Raw genomic sequence first — 21,987 nt, 5'->3', positions numbered from 1 at the left:
GCTGTTATCTTTAATGAGAGCCAGCACCCTGCCTAAAAAGTGTCACAAAAAGCACAAAACAGCAATAAGTTGCAAAAGGAGGCTTGCATAAAAATGAACATCTTTTGTAGGCCAGCAAACTGGCACAAAGCCCTTTATAGATTCCGAGTGTTTGAAACATATACATCTATAGATGATTTTTAGGATTTATGTGGTATAGCTATAATGTAGCAAAACTATTTTTAATAGCTTTCATTCTAATTTGAATATTATGTATCTCAAAAGGTAACAAATAAATAAATGAACAGTAGCCTAGAATCAGGTAATGTATTTAGTTTAAAATAGGAAAATACGATAAACTGTTGGTCCGCTCGGCCTAATTGTAGTGTGGCCTAATATGGATTTACAGAAACATTTCAAGTAATAATTTGTCATAGATAGTGTCTGCAGCGTATTAGTTTCTGGAATGCTTTCTTAAAGTCTTCATTGAAGATGGTATAAATAAGAGGGTTAATTAAGGAGTTGAGGTATCCAAGCCATGTGAGAAAATTGTTCATGTCGTCCGAGATATAACATGCATTACATATATTTACAATAACCTCCTTCACAAAGAACGGAAGCCAACAAATGACAAAAGCACCCAAGATTAAGCCCAAGGTGGTGGCAGCTTTGCGTTCCCTGTTGCTGGATATTTTATGCCTCCTCATTGCTTTCTCGTGCCTCGCTTCTGCTCTTGGGTTCCGTGTTGTGATATGGATCCTGTCGAAATCCGTTGAGTGGTCCGAGAAAGACTTCTCTGCTATACACATGGTAGAACTTTTCCCACAAGCTTCTAGAAGAACCTGACCGTTTTGTTCTTTTTCACATCGACTCACGTTCCGCTTGTGGTATAAGGATTTGGCAGCTCTATAAATTTTATAATAAAGGATAAGTATCAATGCCAACGGGATATAAAAGGCTCCAAAGGTAGAATATATAGTAAAAACAATGTGGTCGTGTTTGATCATGCATTCGTCGTCACGATTTTGGCTTTGGTGCCGCCAGAACAATATCGGCATAGATATGAATATAGAAATGATCCACACTATTGCAATCATGAAGGCAGCATGCTGGGGGGTTCGCTTTCTGGCATACTCCACGGCATCGGTAATAGCTCTATAACGATCCAGTGCGATAGCGGAGAGATGTAGTATCGAACATGTGCAACAAGTGATGTCCACGCTCAACCAGATGTCACACACCACTGGTCCCATCACCCAGGTCTCCTTTACAATGTACATAATGCTGAAAGGCATCACCAACACAGCGACCAGAAAATCTGTTGCTGCCAGGGAACATATCAAATAGTTGGCGGGATGATGAAGCTTCCGTGTCACAATTATTGCAGCAATTACCAGAGAGTTTATTGCGGTTGTCATCAATGTCAAGATCGACAGAGTGAGCGAAACGAGAATTCTGCTTGTAATCCCTTTTGTTAGGTGTGCCGTGTGCAGTTATTTTCCGTCGTGTTTAGTAGATCCATATTCTCTCTAAACATGAAGTTCACAGTGGGGAGTTGATAGCTAGAAAAGGAGAAAAAAAAAACATCTTTAATGATGCATTTAAGTATGCTATTCTGTCATTATGATGAGGAGCACGTCATTCAGTTGATGGATTGAGAACCAAACTCTGCAAGCATCCACAAGATCGCTGTATGGATATTATTAGTATGGAATGCATTTTTGAAGCTTGTTTGCTGTGATGCAATATTTCTAGGTGGGTTTCATTATAGAACATTATATTAAATGACTATATGGAAAAAGAGATCAGCAATTATTGATGGACAGAACCTCTTTCCCCATAAAATGTTATTCATAAAGCAAGATATTATATTTAAGAGTACATTACATAAGAATAAGGGCTTGTTCACATCACTGTTATGTATTCTGTTATGGCTTTCTGTTATAACATGGTTATAACGGAAAATAACAGAATCCTTAAGACGGAAATCAAAACAGAAACGTTTAGAGGCATTCTGTTTTGATCCGTCATAATAGAAGTATATCGGCAAGTATAACGGATCCGTCTGGTTTCATTATGCTGGACAGAAAACAAAGTTCTGTCGCTGTTCTCTTGCTGGTTGGCACAGCCAACGTCTTGCTTACCCCCTCCATACTTGCAGGACTCTGGCATCTTGGTCCTGCCGACATCTTCCTCTTCCTGCCCAGTGCTCCCAGTCACTGGACTAGCGATGCTCCTTCCAGACTAAGGCCTTCCTCCTGCTGGTTATGCCTCTCTCTGCCTGTAGGGGATGCATTTCTTCCAGCTCTTAAAGGACTAATGAGAGTGCACACTAATCTTCCCCAGCCAATGGCTGGTTACCTTGGGGTACTTGTGGCACTTTCTCCTATGGAAAGGTTTCTGAGCAAGAGGTTCTAGTTTGCTAGTTTCGTGCTAAGCGGTGCCTTGTTCGTTTGCCTGTTTTGTGCACCTGACTTCCACTTGTTCTTTGTTCTGACCCTGAGCTGCCCACCCTGACCTTGGCCTATTTGTTAGATTGCATGTACTCTGCGTGCCCTGACCTTGGCCTGTCCCTTATTATAGCTTTGCCTGATCCCTCAGTGCACTACACTGATATCTCTTGACAACCGTGGGCCAGAAGTCACTTGAATAAGACTACTCCAAGAGGTAGCAGTCTGGTAGTTCCCCTGCAGCAAAGTCCAGATCCATGTATAGGGATTAAAATAGGAATACCTAGGGAACCACTTAGATAATGCCCTTGGGAGTAGCCCCAAACCAAATCTGTTCAACTGATACAGTCGGTCCATACCCACATTGTTATAGAAAAATATTCCATCTGCCTCTGTATACAGTAGGAAGCATACAGAGGTAGTGTAGGACTCTACAGAAGTGTATAAGCACCGCATTATGGCTCCATACAAATCATAATACAGTAGTGTGCATGTACCCTGAAATTTGTAGATATTTGAAACGAGGCATATAACATCTCAAAATAGCACTCTGTATAAAATGTAGGCTATAGCAGTACAGAGAACTGGCCGTAAGTCAAACATCTCGATGATTTCCATATATGTCTTTTTTTCTTAAGGATGGCATCTATTTTGTAAAAGTAAAAGATATCTCTGTACAGTGTTAGCCAGTAAATAGAATAATAAATAAAATGAGATTTCATAGTGGCTAACTGAAAAAATTACAAGATTGCAAGCTTTCGAGACTACTCAGGTTTCTTCTTCAGAGATGTTATAACACAGTATCTGAAGAGTCACATATTAATACACAAAAATACATAGTGAGGTAGATGAGACAAGTGATGTAAAAAAGATCAAAATTGATGGAGGAGGAAACAAACATTTGTAGCAGCAAATTGTTCCAGCAGTTACAGATGAGTAAAGTTTTATTGTCCCTTGATATATATCCAGTCCATGAATGTGATGAACTCAGGAGGTCTAAAGGTCGAAATCCTTATGAGATGTAGAAAGACATAAATCCATGCCACACAGTCATTCCTGATCTGCGTGTGTCAAAGGTTGTCATGAGCTTGTACTCCCAGACTTCCCTGTGCTTCTTAGATTTGAAATTCTTTTTTAATATCAAGACTTCCATGTCTGTGATGATGTTGAAGTCATAACTGCAAAAATTTTACAGTATAGGCAGATCTTTCCTTTCTTCTTTTAATTAATTTGAACCACAGACCTCATAGGTTCATCACATTCAAGTACTGGATATATATCAAATAAATGTTTGTTTCCTCCTCCACTCATATTGATTTGCTTTACATCAGTTGTCAACTAAGTCACTATTCCCATGTATTTTTGTGTATTAATATGTGAGTCTTCAGATACTGTGTTATAACATGCCTGAGAAAGAGAACTGATTAGTCTTGAAAACTTGAAATCTTGTCAATATCTTTTCAGTTAGCCATTGAAGGGTAGCACTAGCAACCACTTAGGAATCTCATTTTTTATTTTTATCGTCTATTTTGTAGAAATGCCACCAATAGTATTTCATAAGCATATGCTTACTGTTTGGAAAAATTCTTTTTTAAAGAAGAGTAACCATTATGGAATATGTCATAAATGTCTGAGATGGAAATACTCCTTTAAGCCTGAACCACTGGAAGAAGTCTTTTTCATGAAATGCAAGTTGAGGTCCACAGTCCTCCATAATGGTGAGATCTTTACTCTTCAGTAAAGAATTTTCCACCATCTACTGTATATTCATGAAATATATATTCAGCAAAATGTATTCATGCTAGGACTGCTCAAATTGATTGTTAGGACATCTCATAGGTAGATGCATCCTAATATATTTATTTTACATGCACAGGCTGTAAAGCATTGGAATACCTAGGTGAATAAAAGTCGTAAAACAGACAATATACGTCATATATTAGGTAAAATAAAGTCATCATGTGATTTAGAGGGAATGACTTTAATGGGCTGTCCCATCTCAACATTTATTCATATCGCCACAATATCCAAAAATATCAAACAGGTGCAAGTCCCACCTATCAAACTCACACCCATCTCAGGAACAGTGTTGGCTTGGCTAGTTTGTATGGTCCCATTGCGGTGAAAGTAGACGTGGCTGCTCTTGAATGGCTTGCTTTCCATTGTCAGGTATGGTATTCCCAAAAAGTGCAAGTGCACGCCTACCTATTTTCAAAAGTCCCCCAACAGTGAAAGGAGATAATGCCGATCACGCATGGTGCACTCCATGTCACTTCATTTCAGGGGCTTTGTTCTGGAGGTAGGAGTGGGTGATTCTCAGAGGTGGGACCCACACCTATCTGAACTTTTTGGTGTATGGTAGTGATATGCCATAAATGTTAGGATGGGAAAGCCCATTTAAAAAAAAAAACAATAGCAGAAATTATTATTATTTTTTGCATTTTGTTTTAAAATGTAAAAGCTACATTATATTATGAAAAATTGTACAATAAAAAATGTACCCAAAAACAAGACCTCACATCACAATATCAATGAAAATCTAGGCTAAAAATATACACCATATAATTCTTCTTTTTATAGCTAATCTCTGTATATAAATCACTTCTGCTCCATTTCACTCTCTTTAACCTTTGTGTCACAGGCATGTCTTGGCTTCTCTATTATCTTTTCAAGCACGTTTTATGTATTCATTTATTTTCTGATCATGCCGTGATTTTACATTTCTGTTTCGGTTCTTATCGTACATCAGTCCACATAAATAAAGGTCCGGATTTTATAGCACAGCTCTGTTGACAACTTGACAATGGCAATGTATAATAAAATAAAGATAAAGTGCAAATCATCCTTCACCATCCCCTGATCATAGTACATTATCACCTTCAACATCACATGTTCACGTCACAGACTTCAACAGACTGTATGACAGCCGAATTGTTAATCGGGAAGAGCCAATATAACACAATATGCTGCAGTCATATCCTTTGAAATTCCTTTAATTTGGAATATGACTATCCAATTTGTTAATCCCAGACTTAATTCCAGCACAGAAATGCAATATATTGAAGAATTTCAACAGACCAGGAGCAGAAGTCTCATTAGAGAGAACTAATTATAAAAATGATCTGATGAAGTATCAGTTATAGTAGCATATAGTTAACATTTTAATTTGGGCTAACTTCCTGAAAGCTCTCTATCAATACAATTGAATTGTATGTACCTTCTATTATTACAATATTTTAAGGTCCTTCCACCTCACTTAATTTCTTTTAGAACAGAAAACAGCCACTCAATCTCAATGTTTCCTTGGGGAGGATGTGGCTTTTTCTGAGGCTCATATGGATGCCCATTAAAGGGGTTTACAGAGACTTAACCGATGACCAATCCTTTATCATCAGTGTCTGATCATTGGGAGTCAGACACCTGGGTTCTCCAACAATCAGCTGTTTGAGAAGGCACCGGCCCTCGCAGTAGCGGTGTGGCCTTCTCACAGCTCTGCCAAGGCCATGTGATGTCACAATTATTGGTCAACATGGCCTAGGTGCAGTTCAGCCACATTCAAGTGAATGGTGCTGAGCTGCAATACCAAGCACAGACGCTTTACAATGTACGGCACTGTGCTTGGTGAGCTGAAAGAAGATCGCACTACTGGATGCTCCAGTGCCTTCTCAAGCAGCTAAACAGTGGGTGTCCCGTGTGTCAGACCCCTAGCAATCAGATACTGATGACCTACGTAAGTCATAGGTCATCAGTTAAAAAATCTCAGAAAACCCCTTTATTTATCACCTATATACAGCTGTTGGTCATACCACTGTGATCTCCCCCCCCCCCATGATTCCGAGAATGAGGGTGAGCCGTCCCCATGTCCCCTTTCTGAATGGTATCATTCCACCACTCCATTCACTTCTATGAGACGGATGTAGACAGTGCTCTGTCAGACCTATAGAAGTGAATGGAGCAGTGGGCCAACATCTGCACTACCGTTCCATTAAGAAAGTCGACTTGGGATTGTGAGAGGTCCCAGCTGTTGGACCAACAATGGTCCTTTATTTATCAACTATCCTGTGGATAGATCATAAGTTATATTTTAAAAAGTTCTCTGTGACCTATTTTCAGAATAGGCCATGAATATCAGATTGGTAAAGGTCCAACACCCTGCACCCCCACCGATCAGGTCTTCGGGAGTAGCTCCATCACCAGGATTAGTGCTGGAACTACACAGCTCCATTATGTAATGGATGGAGCTGGTTATTACAGCACTGCTCCTATGAAGTGAATGGGAGCAGCACTGCAGTAACCAGTTCGGTCAACTGAGGATGGACCATCGATATAAAAATCCCAGAAAATCCCTATAGCTAAAATATCTGTCTATGCAGCCAACTGGATAAAACTAAGACTAACAGGTGAGGAAGTACCATGAGATTTGAATAGTATCACTGGCACTTTCTTCTAGAGATCACGAGTGAAGGTCCATGCTACAGAGGGATCTGGATAGATTGGAGGCTTTAAGTGGCAGATGAGGCTTAACACTGACAAATGTAAGGTTATGCACATGGGAAGGAATAATGCAAGTCACCCGTAAATACTAAATGGTAAAACACTGGGTAACAGTGACATGGATAAGGACCTAGGAATTTTAGTGAAAAGCAAACTAAGCCGTAGAAGAAACCAGTGTCAGGCAGCTGCTGCCAAGGCCAATAAGATAATGGGTTGCATCAAAAGGGGCATAGATGCCCGTGATGAGAACATAGTCCTACCACTTTACAAATCACTAGTCAGACCACACATGGAGTACTGTGTACAGTTCTGGGCTCCTGTGAACAAGACAGACATAGCAGAGCTGGAGAGGGTTCAGAGGAGGGCAACTAAAGTAATAACTGGAATGGGTGGACTACAGTACCCTGAAAGATTATCAACATTAAGGTAATTCAGTTTAGAAAAAAGATGACTGAGGGGAGATCTAATAACTATGTATAAATATATCAGGGGTCAGTACAGAGATCTCTCCCATCACCTATTTATCCCCAGGACTGTGACTGTGATGAGGGGACATCCTCTGCGTCTGGAGGAAAGAAGGTTTGTACACAAACATAGAAGAGGATTCTTTACGGTAAGAGCAGTGAGACTATAGAACTCTCTGCCTGAGGAGGTGGTGATGGTGAGTTCACTAAAAGAGTTCAGGAGGGGCCTGGATGTATTTCTGGAGTGTAATAATATTACAGGCTATAGCTACTAGAGAGGGGTCGTTGATCCAGGGAGTTAGTCTGATTGCCTGATTGGAGTCGGGAAGGTTTTTTTTCCCCCTTAAGTGGGGAAAATTGGCTTCTACCTCACAGTTTTTTTTGCCTTCCCCTGGATCAAATTGTAGGATAACAGGCCGAACTGGATGAACAGATGTCTTTTTTCGGCCTTCGCAATCTTTTATAGCGTGTGAACTGTGCTCTGTGAATTGTATGCTCCTTGTGTCAATTCAGGGTTAATACTACCCTGGGCTTGTTTAAATATCAGGTAGTCAGGTACCTAAATCACCCTGCTATTTAGACTTATGTGCGATATGCCTGGGAGTTCAGTCTGTCTCCAGGAATTCTGAGTGCAGGGTGCTTGCTCTCCTGACCTGTGTCTTTATTACTCTACCCTGACTTGTGTGTCAGCCTGGTTATTCATTAATGTCTTTATTTCCTGATCTGTCTGTGAACTCCATGTTTCCTGTATTCCTGTTCCGCATGGGTTCCAGGGATGTTTGTATGACTGTCTGAGAACGCTATGCTGCCTGTTACGCATGGGTTCCAGGCATGCTTGTATTTCTCTTACTATGTTCTGATCTGTGTATGTTCGCCATGTTCTGTGTATCTTATTTTGCATGGGTTCCTGGCTATGTGGCTCTGTCTGTGATCCTGTATCCTGGTCTTGTGTCTGAACAGCGTTTAATATTGTATGCCTGGATTGCTGGTGCCTTGCACCAGCGTCTCCGTTTCCTTGCAGGTTAACTCCCAAGTGTACCAGGACCATCCCAGGAGGTAGAGATCTGGTCACTCACCTGCGGCAAAAAACCAGGGCGGTACCAGAATAATGCCCTTAGGGTTTGGTACAAAGTCAAACTGGTCACTTGGCACAGTGGTTACACTTCTGCCACTAATCCGCCTGATCTGTACAGCTTGCTCTGCTATGAAACCCGCTGTACTTTGTTGCAGTTCCTTCCTGGCCTGCTTTATTCTGATTGCTTGTGTCTGGTACTTTTTTTTTATAAAACATTAGTTTTGGCTTTCTCTGGATCTTGTCTGTTCTGTGTACATTTGTGATATGTTTGGGGGTTTTCTGGACCTTTGAACATGACAAGAGCATTTTTTTTTTCAATTGCAGTTGAGAAGCTCATATCTGAGTATGCCCTGTACTCAAATTTTGTGAATGTCGCCAGTGCCCTACTGGCTGAACGGCCAATCTGATCCTGAAGTGACCGGTTGACCACAAGGACAGGGTATGGAGCAGATATCTTGTGACAAGAGCATTCATCTGCATATAAATGTTGTATTATGGTTTTGTACAACTTGTATGAGCCCTTAGTACAGAATATTAGAATGATAGTTACATTATATTATATACGAAGAATGATTACTGACCGCAAGCTGCCACCTAATGATTGCAATGAAGAATGAAGCTCTTTCATTGTATACCTTCCTATGTAATGACTCCACTCACGCGGCATATTGCACATCTCGTTTATGCATATTGGATTTATATGATATGATATCACCCTAAGGTCCATAGATGAATCCTTCAGAAGCTATTAATCTGTTTTCATTACAGATCACTTGGTTTCTTCAAGCTTGTAATTAAGCTGCAATATCTAATGAAAGCAATGATTAGAAAAGGAAAAGTGACCCTGCGAACAGCGGACTGTGTTACCGGATACTGGCAGGTTACATTATTTTAACAAATATACTTGTACCTCCTGACAGTGCAGACTCATCAGCAGACAATAAGGTGATAAGATCAACTAATGTTGTTCATTATCCGTGATTGCGGCACTTGTGGTGATCTTTTGTAGATGAAAGGAGGACCCAAGAGATTTGGACCTGAGCCTGATTTCTTTATGCAATTTACATGTCTAACATTTATTAGTGATGGACATCGACTGGGACGATTTGCAAACGCGATCGCGCAAACGCGATCAAATGTTCGCGAATCGCAAGTTCGCGGCGGGGCCCATTCACTTTAATGGCAGGTTTACCTGAAAAACCTTCAGGTCATTATTGCAGCTACAAGAGGTGCACAAATCGTCCCACAAAATGGACAGCGAAATACCAGAGGGGGATCAATGGCAAAAATTCCCCCCAAAAATATGTATTTTAATCAGGGGCCATTTTTATGCGTCTTTAAGGGAAATTCTCAGAAATCTGCAATGCTGGAGCCTAGAAAATTTTTATTTCAGGCCACGGGAGTTCGGTCCTTAAAAATTAGGCATTCACATGACATAAAAGAAATTGTAATTATGTGGCTCGAGGTACATTATGCGGAAATGGATAAAATTTTTAATGTAGGCCACTGGAGTACAGGCCCCAAATATTAGGCATTCACCGGACAGAAAAGAACAAGTGATTATGTGGCTAGAGGTACATTAGGTGGTCACCGTATGACAATTTTACTGTTGGCCAGTTAGATTACAGGCCCCAAAAATTATGCATTCACCGTACATAAATGATCAAGTAATTATGTGGCCGGAGGTATATTAGACGGTAAATGGATATCAATTTTACTGCAGGCCAGTGGACTACAGGCCACAAAAATTATTCATTCACCGTACAGAAAAGAACAATTGATAATGTGGATGGAGGTACATTAGGCGGCCACCATATAACAATTTTAATGTTGGCCAGTTAGATTACAGGCCCCAAAAATTATGCATTCACCATACATAAATGATCAAGTGATTATGTGGCTGGAGGTATTTTAGACGGCCATTCAATATCAATTTTACTGCAGGCCACTGTAGTACAGGCCCCAAATATTAGGCATTCCCTGGACAGAAAAGAACAAGTAATTATGTGTATAGTAGATGGTCATTGGATATCAATTTTACTGCAGGCCAGTACAAATAGATGTCAAATACATATGTTTAAAAGAACAGAAAATATAAAATTGGATAAAAAAACATGGTTAACGAAATCTCCCCTCTTGAAAAAACACCAAATGAAATTCGATAACACGTGGTCGTCACAGGTGTTGAATTCCTCCGAGGTCCCAAACATTAGGCATTCACTGGACAGAAAAGGCCTTTTATGCTGCTGTATTTACCTAAGACAGGGACCATTATTTGTTCTAGGTGGTGGCGGATGTTTGTGGGCTGTCATGAGGAAATTAAATTAAACGTGGTCGTCACAGGTGTTGAATTCCTCCAAGATCCATGCCTCATTCATTTTTAGAAATGTGAGGTAGTCAACATTGTCTTGAGCTAGGCGAGTGCGCTTATCGATCACAATCCCCCCTGCTGCGCTGAACGTCCTTTCGGACAGGACACTCAACGAGGTGCAAGCCAAGAGTTCCATGGCAAATTGTGCCAGCTCTGGCCACAGGTCAAGCCTGCACACCCAGTAGTCAAGGGGTTCCTTGCTTCTCAGAGTGTCCACATCGGCCGTTAACCCGATGTAATCGGACACCTGTTGGTCTAGGCGTTCCCTGAGGCTGGATCCTGAGGGCGGCTGTCGATGGGTAGGCTGCAAGAATGATCTCATATCCAAAGTGACCAACACATCTTCAAACCGCCCTCTTCTTGCATACGCTGTAGGATTGGTACTCGCAACTGTTTCTCTGTGGGTGGAAATTCCTCTGCCAGCGCCCGCAACAGCAGAATGCAGCATCTCTCGCAGCAAGGCCTGGAAATGCTGCATTCTGCCAGCCCTCTGTGATGCTGGTAACATGGCCACCATTTTGTGTTTGTACCGGGGGTCTAAGTAGGTTGCCACCCAGTACTGGTCCTTGCCCTTTATTCTTTTTATACGTGGGTCCCTCTTCAAACACTGGAGCATGAAGGCCCCCATTTGCACTAAATTGTAAGCGGTGGAGCAGCCTGGCTCCTGCTCATCGCCCAGGAGAATGTTGTCCTCGGTCTCCTCCCACCATCCACGGACAACACCAGGGATCCCCGAAAAGTGTAACGTCTGCTCTTCTTGCTCCTCCTCCCCTCAGGCACCATTCTCCTCTGACTCCTCTTCAGACACCTGCTGACTTATCTCAGATGCAGTAGCTCCCCCCTAGGAATTCATTCAGCATTGCAACTTCCTCATCTTCTTGCTCCTGCTCCTGGATGGCTTGATCAATGACACGACGCAATGCACACTCCAGATAAAAGGCGTAAGGTACGATGTCATTGATGGCGCCCTAGCTGCGACTGACCAGTTTGGTGATCTCATCAAATGGTCGTAGAAGTCTGCATGTGTCGTGCATAAGCAGCCACTGGAGCGGTGAAAAGTAACCAAGATCCCCAGAACCTGTCCTGCTGCAGAGTTCGTACAGGTAGTCGTTAATGGCACGTTTCTGCTGGAGAAGCCTATCAAGAATATACAAGGTGGAGTTCCAACGTGTCGGGCAGTCACAAATCAGACGTCTGATGGGCAAGTGGTGTCGCCTCTGAACGTCAGCAAGGCGAGCCATGGCCATGTAAGATTTTCCTGGCCTGCTGCATGATGTCCTGGACCCCGGGGTATTTGGCAACGAATCGCTGCACAACTAAGTTCAGGATGTGTGCCATGCACGGCACGTGTGTCATATTGCCCTGTTTCAGCGCGCTCAGCAGATTGGCACCGTTGTCGCACACCACTTTACCAACTTTCAAATTGAGCGGGGTTAGCCACTGATCGGCCTTTGACTGCAGAGCTGAAAGGAGTGCAGAACCGGTGTGGCTCTTGGCTTCCAGGCACAACAACCGCAGAACAGCATGGCAACATCTCACCTGGCACGTGTAGGTTCTGGGGAGCTTGGGGGGTGCAGCGGAAGAGGCGGTAGCAGTGGAAAAGGAGGAGTCAGCTGAGAAAAAGACGGAGGATGGAGTAGGAGGAGGAGAAGAAGAGGCAGGCCTGCATGCAATCCGTGACGGTAACACCAAATCCACACGGGTGCCATGGGTTACATGCTTGACGGCCGTCACAAGGTTCTCTGTGTGCCAGAGATATATTAACTTGCTGCTGAACGTGGCCATATAGCTCTGGGATTCTTCTTCTGTCCAATAAATACAGTGATCGATAAAATTTAATCAAGGAATTGATTTTTGTCTTTTCAATATGTGTCATTTTTTCAGTATTAACCAAGGCCGGAATAATAGACTTAAAGCAAATGAATCAAGTGACCATCATTAATTCCAGTCTCTTTCCATAGATTCTTAGTTGTTTTGAACCTTAGGTCCAGATCTCCATGTTGCTTGTTTAAAAATGCATTAAAAATGCACCACAAAACGCATCGGAAAACGGATGTGTTTTTTTCCACAATTGCATTCTATTATACATCGACATGTTAAATCGACATGTTTCACTTGTAAAAACTGCAAAAGCAATTACATGTTTTACCTGTAAAAAAAATCCAGTAAGGGCTCATGCACACGACCACGGATCCACCAAAAATACACATGACGTCCGTGTGACATCTGTATTGCATCCAATTTTTTTGCCGGATCCATTGTAACAATGCCTGTCCTTGACCGCAAAACGGACAAGAATAGGACATGCTCTATCTTATTTGTTGAACATCCATGCGAACATACAGATATGGAACATACACAGAGTCATTTCGGAAAATACGTTTGTGTGCATGAGCCCTAACTCAGTAAGTATGCGCTTTTAATGCATTTTAAAAACCAACACAGAAGTGTAAACCCGGCCTCAGGCTTAGTTTACAGGTTGTGGATAAGATGCAGTAAAAAAAGAACACAACAAAAGCCGCACTGCAAAAAAATATGCATTTTTACTGTGATTACTATGGTTTTGCAATACTGTAATAACCGATGCAGGTTTTAAGGGTGAAACACATTTATTTTGTATGTTTCACCTGTAAAAATTGCATGGGCAATTACCAAATTGCAAAACCACGGCAACTGCGCTAAAAACGTGTGCAGCTTTTGCAGTGTGGTTTTGTTGCCTTTTTCCAGCAACTAGTCTGCAATGCGTAAACCCAGCCTAAAGGGCAGCAAATGTTATTAAAAAAAATTAAAATAATAATACTTTTCAACTACCTGCGAGCTGCAGATGATCCGAACATACGTACTGATGAAGCTACTTTGGCTGTGGCACCAGAAGGGGTCGGAGAAAGAAAGCAGCCAATGAGAAAGTCCACAGGAAGGAAAAGACAAGTATCTTGGAGACAGTGACTGCCTCCAATGAGTCTACTTTGACAACTAGTAGTGTCATTAACTTGACCGGTCGGGATTTGACACGGGACTGTATCTCTGTCCTTGAAAAAGGACTTAGGGTACTTTCACACTAGCATTTTTGTTTTCCGGTATTGAGTTCCGTCCTAGGGGCTCAATACCGGAAAAAACTGATCAGTTTTATCATAATGCATTCTGAATGGAGAGTATTCCATTCCGTATGCATCAGGATGCATCAGTTCAGTCATTCTTATGTCTTTTGGCCGGAGAAGATACCGCAGCATGTTGCAGTTTTCTCTCCGGCCAAAAATCCTGAACACTTGCCGGAATGCCGGATCCAGCATTAATTTCCATTGAAATGCATTAATGCCGGATCCGGCCCCAATTGTTCTGGCAAAATGGATCCGGTTTTGGGACATGCGCAGACCTTTAAAATTGAGGGGAAAAAAAAATACCGGATCTGATTTTCCGTATGACAACTGGAAAGACAGATCCGGTATTGCAATGCATTTATGAGACGGATCCGCATCCGGATCCGTCTCAAAAATGCATCCGTTTCTTTCCCGATTGCCTTCCGGAATCCTCTGCCGCAAGTGTGAAAGTACCTTTAGTTACAGTCTCGTCGAACAATTCGACCCAGTAACATTTGAAATGGATCTATTTAAGGCTATACTGAAACTCAATCTGCATAAGCTGTTTAAGAATATACCGGATTCTAGGAAGCATTAAAGGGAAGGAGAGATACCTACAGATAGGCCCTTTGGGTTTTAGTATATCTACCAAATATGACGATACAGAAATAGCATGTATTGAGTTTCTAATTAGTACCAACACTGAGGATGTCGAAAAGGAAAATATTATGGAAAAGGATTTTAGAGGAGGTATCAGGTCCACTTTTTGTCCCCCCTTGCCCGCTGGTAGTAGCATTGATAGCTTTTATCATCAAGTATTGAAATTAAAGCATTGGTATTCCCACAAGCTGAAGTAACATGAGATGGCTTAAATCATGCAAGGATAGTAGTGAAACCAGCGGACAAGAGAGGCAATGTGGTCCTAATGACGAGAGATTACCATATGACTGAGGCTTCGAGACAGTTGGGGGACACTGAAGTATATGAGGTTTTAAAAGCGGATCTGATAATAATTATACAAACCAACTTGAGGAGTCTCAGGTTTGGTAATAAGTGGTATCGACAAATATGGAACGGCAATGGGTACTCCTGTGTCTTGTACATTTGCGAATATCTATCTAGTGAGGTTTGAGGATAGATATATATATATATATATACTCAGTGGACAATCCCTTTCTTCCATATATTAGGACATTTTTAAGATATATTGATGACATTTTATTAGTGTGGTCGGGGACGGAATTACAATGTCAGGAATTTGTTACACACCTTAATAAAGTTAATGACATGAATATGAAATTTACATGTAAATATGGAGGACAAGCTCTGGAATTCCTGGATGTGGCTGTTGTGGTGGAGGGTGACAGATTAGTGTAAAGAAATCGGTCCCTTATGGGCAATTTGTGAGACTCAGGAGGATCCATGAAACGGAGGAGGCTTATATGCCCCAAGCATTGGATTTGAGGAATAATTTTTGGCGAGGGGGTATCCAGGGAGGATTTTAGATGAGGCGAAGGAGCATGCATCAAAGTTATCCCGCAGAGACCTTCTATATAAAACATAGGAGAAAAAATGTGACAAAAAGAGGTTTGCGTTTTCCTTTAGATATAGCCCTATGGCAGAGGTGATTCGAAAAGTCATATATAACAATTGGGACACTCTTAAGAAAGACAATGGCCTCGATGAACTGTCTAATGAGAAACCCCTCATAGCATTTAGAAGGAGTCACACTAGTGAGAAGTTATTTTGTAGAAGAGAGACTGAGTCATTGGCTCAAAGATCTATTGCCCATAGGTAATCAGAGGTGTGATAATTGTTCCTTCTGCCATCACAATACCCAATAGAAAAATCTACTTTTTGGGGGCCTCTTTCATAGAGTCAATACCCTTATAACGTGAGAGTAAATATGTGGTATATCTGATTATGTGCCGTTGTGACCGATTTTACACAGGAAAGACGATTAGAAGTCTATGTGAAAGATTTAGGGAACATATCAATTCAATTTCTTCGGGGAAGGGCTTTCTACGTTTAATAGAACATGTAAGGGAGACTCATGGATGTAATACGAGTGTTCTGAGACAGGCATCGGACTCTCCTATGCAAAGAAGCCAGATGGATAAAGCGTTCAGGAGCGATGGGCCCTTTAGGCCTAAACGATCAAAATGACATGAGCGTCTTTATATAAATGTGTCCTTTGATTGTATACTTGTTTTTATGTAGTCGGTTTTCGGTGGCGTCGATGGTTGCTATGATGCCACTGAATGATGAAATAAAGAGTGATAGGCAAATCTGCGTGCTGACGTAGCGGCCTGAGGAAGCGCGTACGTGCAAAACCCCCTTCGGAATATGTGGATTCCTTGTATTTTTCTATCATTAAAGTGAAGGATTATTTCCAAGCAAGCTGGTGAGTGCCGCCTACTTTTCTGGATTTACTTGTGCACATTTCATGAACTATATAAGAAGAGCAGAGCACCAATCACAGCATATACCAGAGTCGATATCTCCTGTGAAACCGTTTCGGAAGGTTGGTGAGTAGTGACATTCCGTTGCTTTTTCTAAGTTTTGGAAGACAAATTAGGAGATTGACCCGTAATAAACAATAGATGATTACTTACCTGACACATGACTGCTGAGGTTCTCCCAGCGGGGCTCTGTTTTCCTGGATGCAGCTGTGATATCATGTCAACAACAGATGACTTCTGCAGCCAAACACTTTCCTGGCTGCAGCAGTCACATGTCAGGTAAGTAATCGGCTATTCTTTATTAAAGGTTGATCTGAGTTGTCTGGTTTCCTCTTGGAACTGGACAACCCCTTCAAGGTTGGAAACACATGCAGTTTTGAGGCAGTGTTTTGAGCCAGAGGTAGAAGTGGATCCAGCAGGACTATAAATCCTCTTTTTATAGTTCCCATTCCTTTTGAATATACTACTAGTTTTGGCGAAAAAAGTCATTAAAAATATGTGTAATTTCAGCCATGGGGTAGGTTACGCGGAAGGAGTAGTAGTGTTTGCAAATTTTGCTCTATATTAGTTTTTTTTGGAATATTTGCTATATTGCTATATATTCTTGTTTTAGAATATTACGAATTTATAGCAATATAACAAAAAAATCGAATATAGAGCAATTTAGCTAATATAGTGCTATAATCTTCGTCTAATAGTTGTAAGTTGAAAAATTCGCAATAAAAAATTTGAATCCGAAAATTCTAATTCCGAAAATTCGCATATTACACAATCATTACCTTTCCGATTTTTTGAGGGAAAAAAAAATCGTGAATTTTCGAATATTCGACGAATATTCTACAAAATATTCGCGAAATATCGCGAATTCGAATATGACCCCTGCCGCTCATCACTAATATTGATGAGCTATTCTGAGGATAGATCATCACTATCTGACACTGCACAACCCCTTTAAAATGTTCAAGGTTTACTCTTTCTTACATTTTCAGTAAGAGACTAGCTTCACATGTTGCTGACATACAACTGCTGAATCCAGCATTGTAGTGGACAGTGCTTGTCACTGCCATGCTGCTTCCATAGAATTCAATGGTAGCAGTGCTGCAGTGACAAGAACTGTTGACGGTCCAGTGTGGTTTAGATGCTAACCTCCGGCGCCTTAGCCACACAGAACAGCTGATTGATCTGGGTGCCGTACCCCCCGATCAGCTAGTGATGGCCTATCCTGAGGAAGGTGGTTGCTACCGGAAATAAGGGTAAAGCACCTCAAGAATTAGCTTAGGCAATAGAAGCCAAATACTGCAGAGTAGATGGAGCCAGAGCTGAGGGGTAAATAGGAGCTTCCAAATCTGTGCATCCTGGAAGCAGCTTAGGCCTGTCAAAAAAAAGACAGGCCTGTATCAGAAACCAAAGATACCGTAATGGCCAAGAGTGTGCGCAGACCTGTTAGAGACGGTGCAGATTACGTGGCACTGCACCATGTGGAAAGGAAGTCACGGTGAGATAAATGCACGTACAGCCTACTCTGAGGAGACCACAGCCAGAATGTCGACACCCAGGAACTGGGGGCGACACTGTCATATTTGTCTGTTGCCACTTAAAGTGATTTTCAAAGTTTTGACATGTACAGATAAAACCTAAAATTATAAAATAAAAAAATCATACTATCTCCGCCCATAACCATATATTTTATAAAAGTAGACACCCGGCACATTGTCCAAATGCCACTAGCAGCACTTTACACACACCTTCATACAACTTGCATCAATTTGTCATTTTTTTATTTATTAAAATTGCATAAAAGTGGGTAAAAGTGTGATCCAAACATAAAGTTGTATGCACCACACCTCCTAATAATAAAAGTTCAACATGTGCAGAGTTCATACTTACCACGTAGGCCTAATTTTAAATGCACATGTTGCGGAACTGGAAAAAGCAAAAATCCCCCAATACAAACAGTAATGCTAATTAACAATGATAAATCCCTGAACCTTATATAATTAATAAACTATGGCTTCTTTTAGACGAGTATAAATAGTGGTGTTTTTTGTTTTATTACTCCGGTATTATGGACATCCTGTAACACATGAACTTCCTGTTAGAGCGCCATAACTCTGGTTCTGATTAAATGCAGGGGGTTCAAGGAGTTGCATTCATAATATGGGTACAAAAAAGCCTCCGTATTACACCCCTCTGAGAAGTGCCTGAATACTGAAAACTGCTGCATGTAATGGGTATTGCGTGAGGAGTGGTCTGGATATTTAACTATATAAATTCCTGTGCAGTCTGTCAGTACTTCTCCCACTGGCCCCACTCTCCTAAAGCTGACAAGCTTTAAAGGGATTGTGTCATCAGAAAACGACTTATTGTTTAAATCATGTTTTTATGTTAAAGAAAAAATGTTGGTGATTTTTTTGTATTCCAAGTCACTATCTACTGAATATTTAAAAAAATATATAAAATTCTGCAGAAGGCTGTAGGGAGCTGATAAGGCTACTTTCACACCTGTGTTAGGTGCGGATCTGTCTGGTATCTGCACAGATGGATCCGCACCTATAATGCAAACGCTTGTATCCGTTCAGAACGGATCCGCTTTCATTGAGACCCTTTCTAAGGGCATCAATTCGCAATTTATAGCGGCTACAGCTTATATCATGGTCTGGTTTTAAAGCTGAGATTGTGAGCTTTAAAAAACAGCCTGAGATCCCGCCAACAGTCACAAGGATATACCACCCTACAGTATGTCCTTGGCTACTGAACGGTCACCCTACAAGGACCTATGAGATACCTCCTTGGCAGTGAAATGGTTAAGTTACAGCTTTGTCTGGCTATCTGCGAACTTAGAGTGGGGAGCCACATATTCCACTCAGAGCCAAAAGATCCTTCTTTTCTGTAAGGAGTCTGACAACACCCTTTCCAAGTAGAAAAAAAAAAATCTCTCCCTGTCAGTTCTTAATGATGTAAACAGGAAATATTTTTGTTAAAATTTCTACTAAATGTCTTATACACTTACATCAGAAAGGAATTTATGACAAATAAATTGGAATAACGGCAAAGCCCTGCGCACATCTGACAGCTCTTTCAGATAATGAACTCATTTGAGCAGGATCTCCTCACTTAATTGTTTTGTTTATGTGTGAAATTTCCTATTATTCACGCAGGCTGGTTTGATGTCATATGCCTGGTGAAGGAAATGTAAGTACCTAAAAATGCTAATAATTAGAGAGACATACATTTAGACACCTCAGGCTCCAGTAGATATGCAGTAAAGTATGGTGTATTTTAATGGAGAGTAACATGAGGAGATCTTATAACTTCATACTTTAAGTACAGATGATTTGTGTATATGGTAGACAGACAGATATGAGACAGAAAGATAGATAGATTTGAGATAGATAGAAGTTAGTAAGGAGATGGACTAATAGAAACATAGAAACATAGAAACATAGAATGTGTCGGCAGATAAGAACCATTTGGCCCATCTAGTCTGCCCAATATACTGAATACTATGGATAGCCCCCGGCCCTATCTTATATGAAGGATGGCCTTATGCCTATCCCATGCATGCTTAAACCCCTTCACTGTATTTGCAGCTACCACTTCTGCAGGAAGGCTATTCCATGCATCCACTACTCTCTCAGTAAAGTAATACTTCCTTATATTACTTTTAAACCTTTGCCCCTCTAGTTTAAAACTGTGTCCTCTTGTGGTAGTTTTTCTTCTTTTAAATATGCTCTCTTCCTTTACCGAGTTGATTCCCTTTATGTATTTAAAAGTTTCTATCATATCCCCTCTGTCTCTTCTTTCTTCCAAGCTATACATATTAAGGTCCTTTAACCTTTCCTGGTAAGTTTTATCCTGCAATCCATGTACTAGTTTAGTAGCTCTTCTCTGAACTCTCTCTAGAGTATCTATATCCTTCTGGAGATATGGCCTCCAGTACTGCGCACAATACTCCAAGTGAGGTCTCACCAGTGTTCTGTACAGCGGCATAAGCACTTCACTCTTTCTACTGCTTATACCTCTCCCTATAGATCCAAGCATTCTGCTGGCATTTCGTGCTGCTCTATTACATTGTCTTCCCACCTTTAAGTCTTCTGAAATAATTACTCCTAAATCCCTTTCCTCAGATACTGAGGTCAGGACTGTGTCAAATATTCTATATTCTGCCCTTGGGTTTTTACGCCCCAGGTGCATTATCTTGCACTTATCCACATTAAATTTCAGTTTCCAGAGTTCTGACCATTCTTCTAGTTTTCCTAAATCCTTTTCCATTTGGCGTTTCCCTCCAGGAACATCAACCCTGTTACATATCTTTGTGTCATCAGCAAAAAGACAAACCTTACCAGCGAGGCCTTTTGCAATATCACTTATGAAGATATTAAACAAATTGCCTTCTCTGTCTCTTCTGTATAAAGAGTACCCTGGTATGGTTATGTCCCAGTCATTTCTTTCATTAAACCATGTCTCAGTAACAGCCACTAAATCTACATTCTCAGATGCCATTATTGACCCAAGTTCATTGATTTTTTTACCTAAACTGCGAGCATTTGTAGACAGGACTCTGAGCTTATCATTTCTTAACCTCTGTGCTTCTGACCTGTTCTGGCATTGTTTCGGGGGGCAATTGGACTCTTTTATTTTCACTCTTTTGCCCCCCCTTCCTAGTTTAAATACTCTTTCGCAAATTCTTGGAGTTGTTCACTAAGTACATTTGTTCCTTTGAGAGAAAGATGCAAACCATCTTTTTTGTACAGTTCCTTTCTATTCCAAGTAGAGCTATCATGAGAAACAAAGCCAAATCCTTGCTCTTGACACCATTTACCAAGCCATATGTTGAACTCCTTTATGCGCCTCTGCCTATCATTCTGAACATTATGCACAGACAGAACTTCAGAAAATGAAATGGTGGATGCAAAATCCTGTACGTCATTACCAAGTGTGATAAAAGATTTTTTCACCTCTGACACTTCATTGCAAGCCAGGTCATTTGTCCCTAGATGGACAAGAACATCCACGTCCCCTTCCTGCTTTGCTTGCTTAACAATATTAATAATACGTCTTCTATCTCTTCTAGCAGTAGCCCCAGGGAGACATCTCACAAAACCATTTTCTTTAAGCTCCACACTTCTTATGATTGAATCACCCAGCAACAGCTGCATCCTTTGAGACTTCACTTTATCTTTTTTGTTGCATACATTAGACATAGGAGTCGATGGTTTCTCACCCTCTGTGCTTGAGTCCATATCCATGTTGTCCTTACATTCTGAGAGTGCTGCAAATGAATTATGGAGAACCACCGACTGTGGGACATGTCTTCTATCCACCACTCTAAGACTTCCAGAACCTACATTAACCCATCTGCCATTTCTGGGGGTCCTCTGTGGCAGTGGCATTGCAGCAGTCCTAGCTGGAGTTTGTTTAACAGATAATTTAAATATTTCAGCTTTCAAAAATGCGATTTCCTGCTGCAGTAAGGAGAACTGTCTACAGATCTGACAGCATCCGAATCTCCAAAGAGTGGAACATGAAATAAATGCACAACAATTCCTGCACTGAACCAAGTCTGCCATTTTAAAGAGGAGAAAAAAATAAAAAAATAAAAAAATAAATTTGTA

General features: G+C 41.1%; 1 protein-coding gene across 1 annotated transcript; it reads right to left on the bottom strand.

Annotated features, from left to right (window-relative positions):
* Window positions 1-410: 410 nt before the first annotated feature.
* HTR1F (5-hydroxytryptamine receptor 1F) lies at window positions 411-1,391 on the bottom strand. Its single transcript, XM_040422101.1, has 2 exons — window positions 1,374-1,391; window positions 411-1,263 (listed from the first exon to the last, which is right to left on the bottom strand). The coding sequence occupies exon 2, from the start codon at window positions 1,257-1,259 to the stop codon at window positions 411-413; it is 849 nt and encodes a 282-aa protein (XP_040278035.1). The 5' UTR covers window positions 1,260-1,263; window positions 1,374-1,391.
* Window positions 1,392-21,987: the final 20,596 nt, after the last annotated feature.

Source organism: Bufo bufo, chromosome 3, assembly GCF_905171765.1.
Source record: "Bufo bufo chromosome 3, aBufBuf1.1, whole genome shotgun sequence".
NCBI lineage: Eukaryota > Metazoa > Chordata > Amphibia > Anura > Bufonidae > Bufo > Bufo bufo.
Note: the sequence above shows the minus strand (reverse complement) of the source record. Positions and strands in the feature narration are given on the sequence as shown.

Coding starts and splice junctions, on each gene's coding strand:
- HTR1F (XM_040422101.1), bottom strand. CDS start 1,259: ATGTACATTGTAAAGGAGACCTGGGTGATGGGACCAGTGGTGTGTGAC.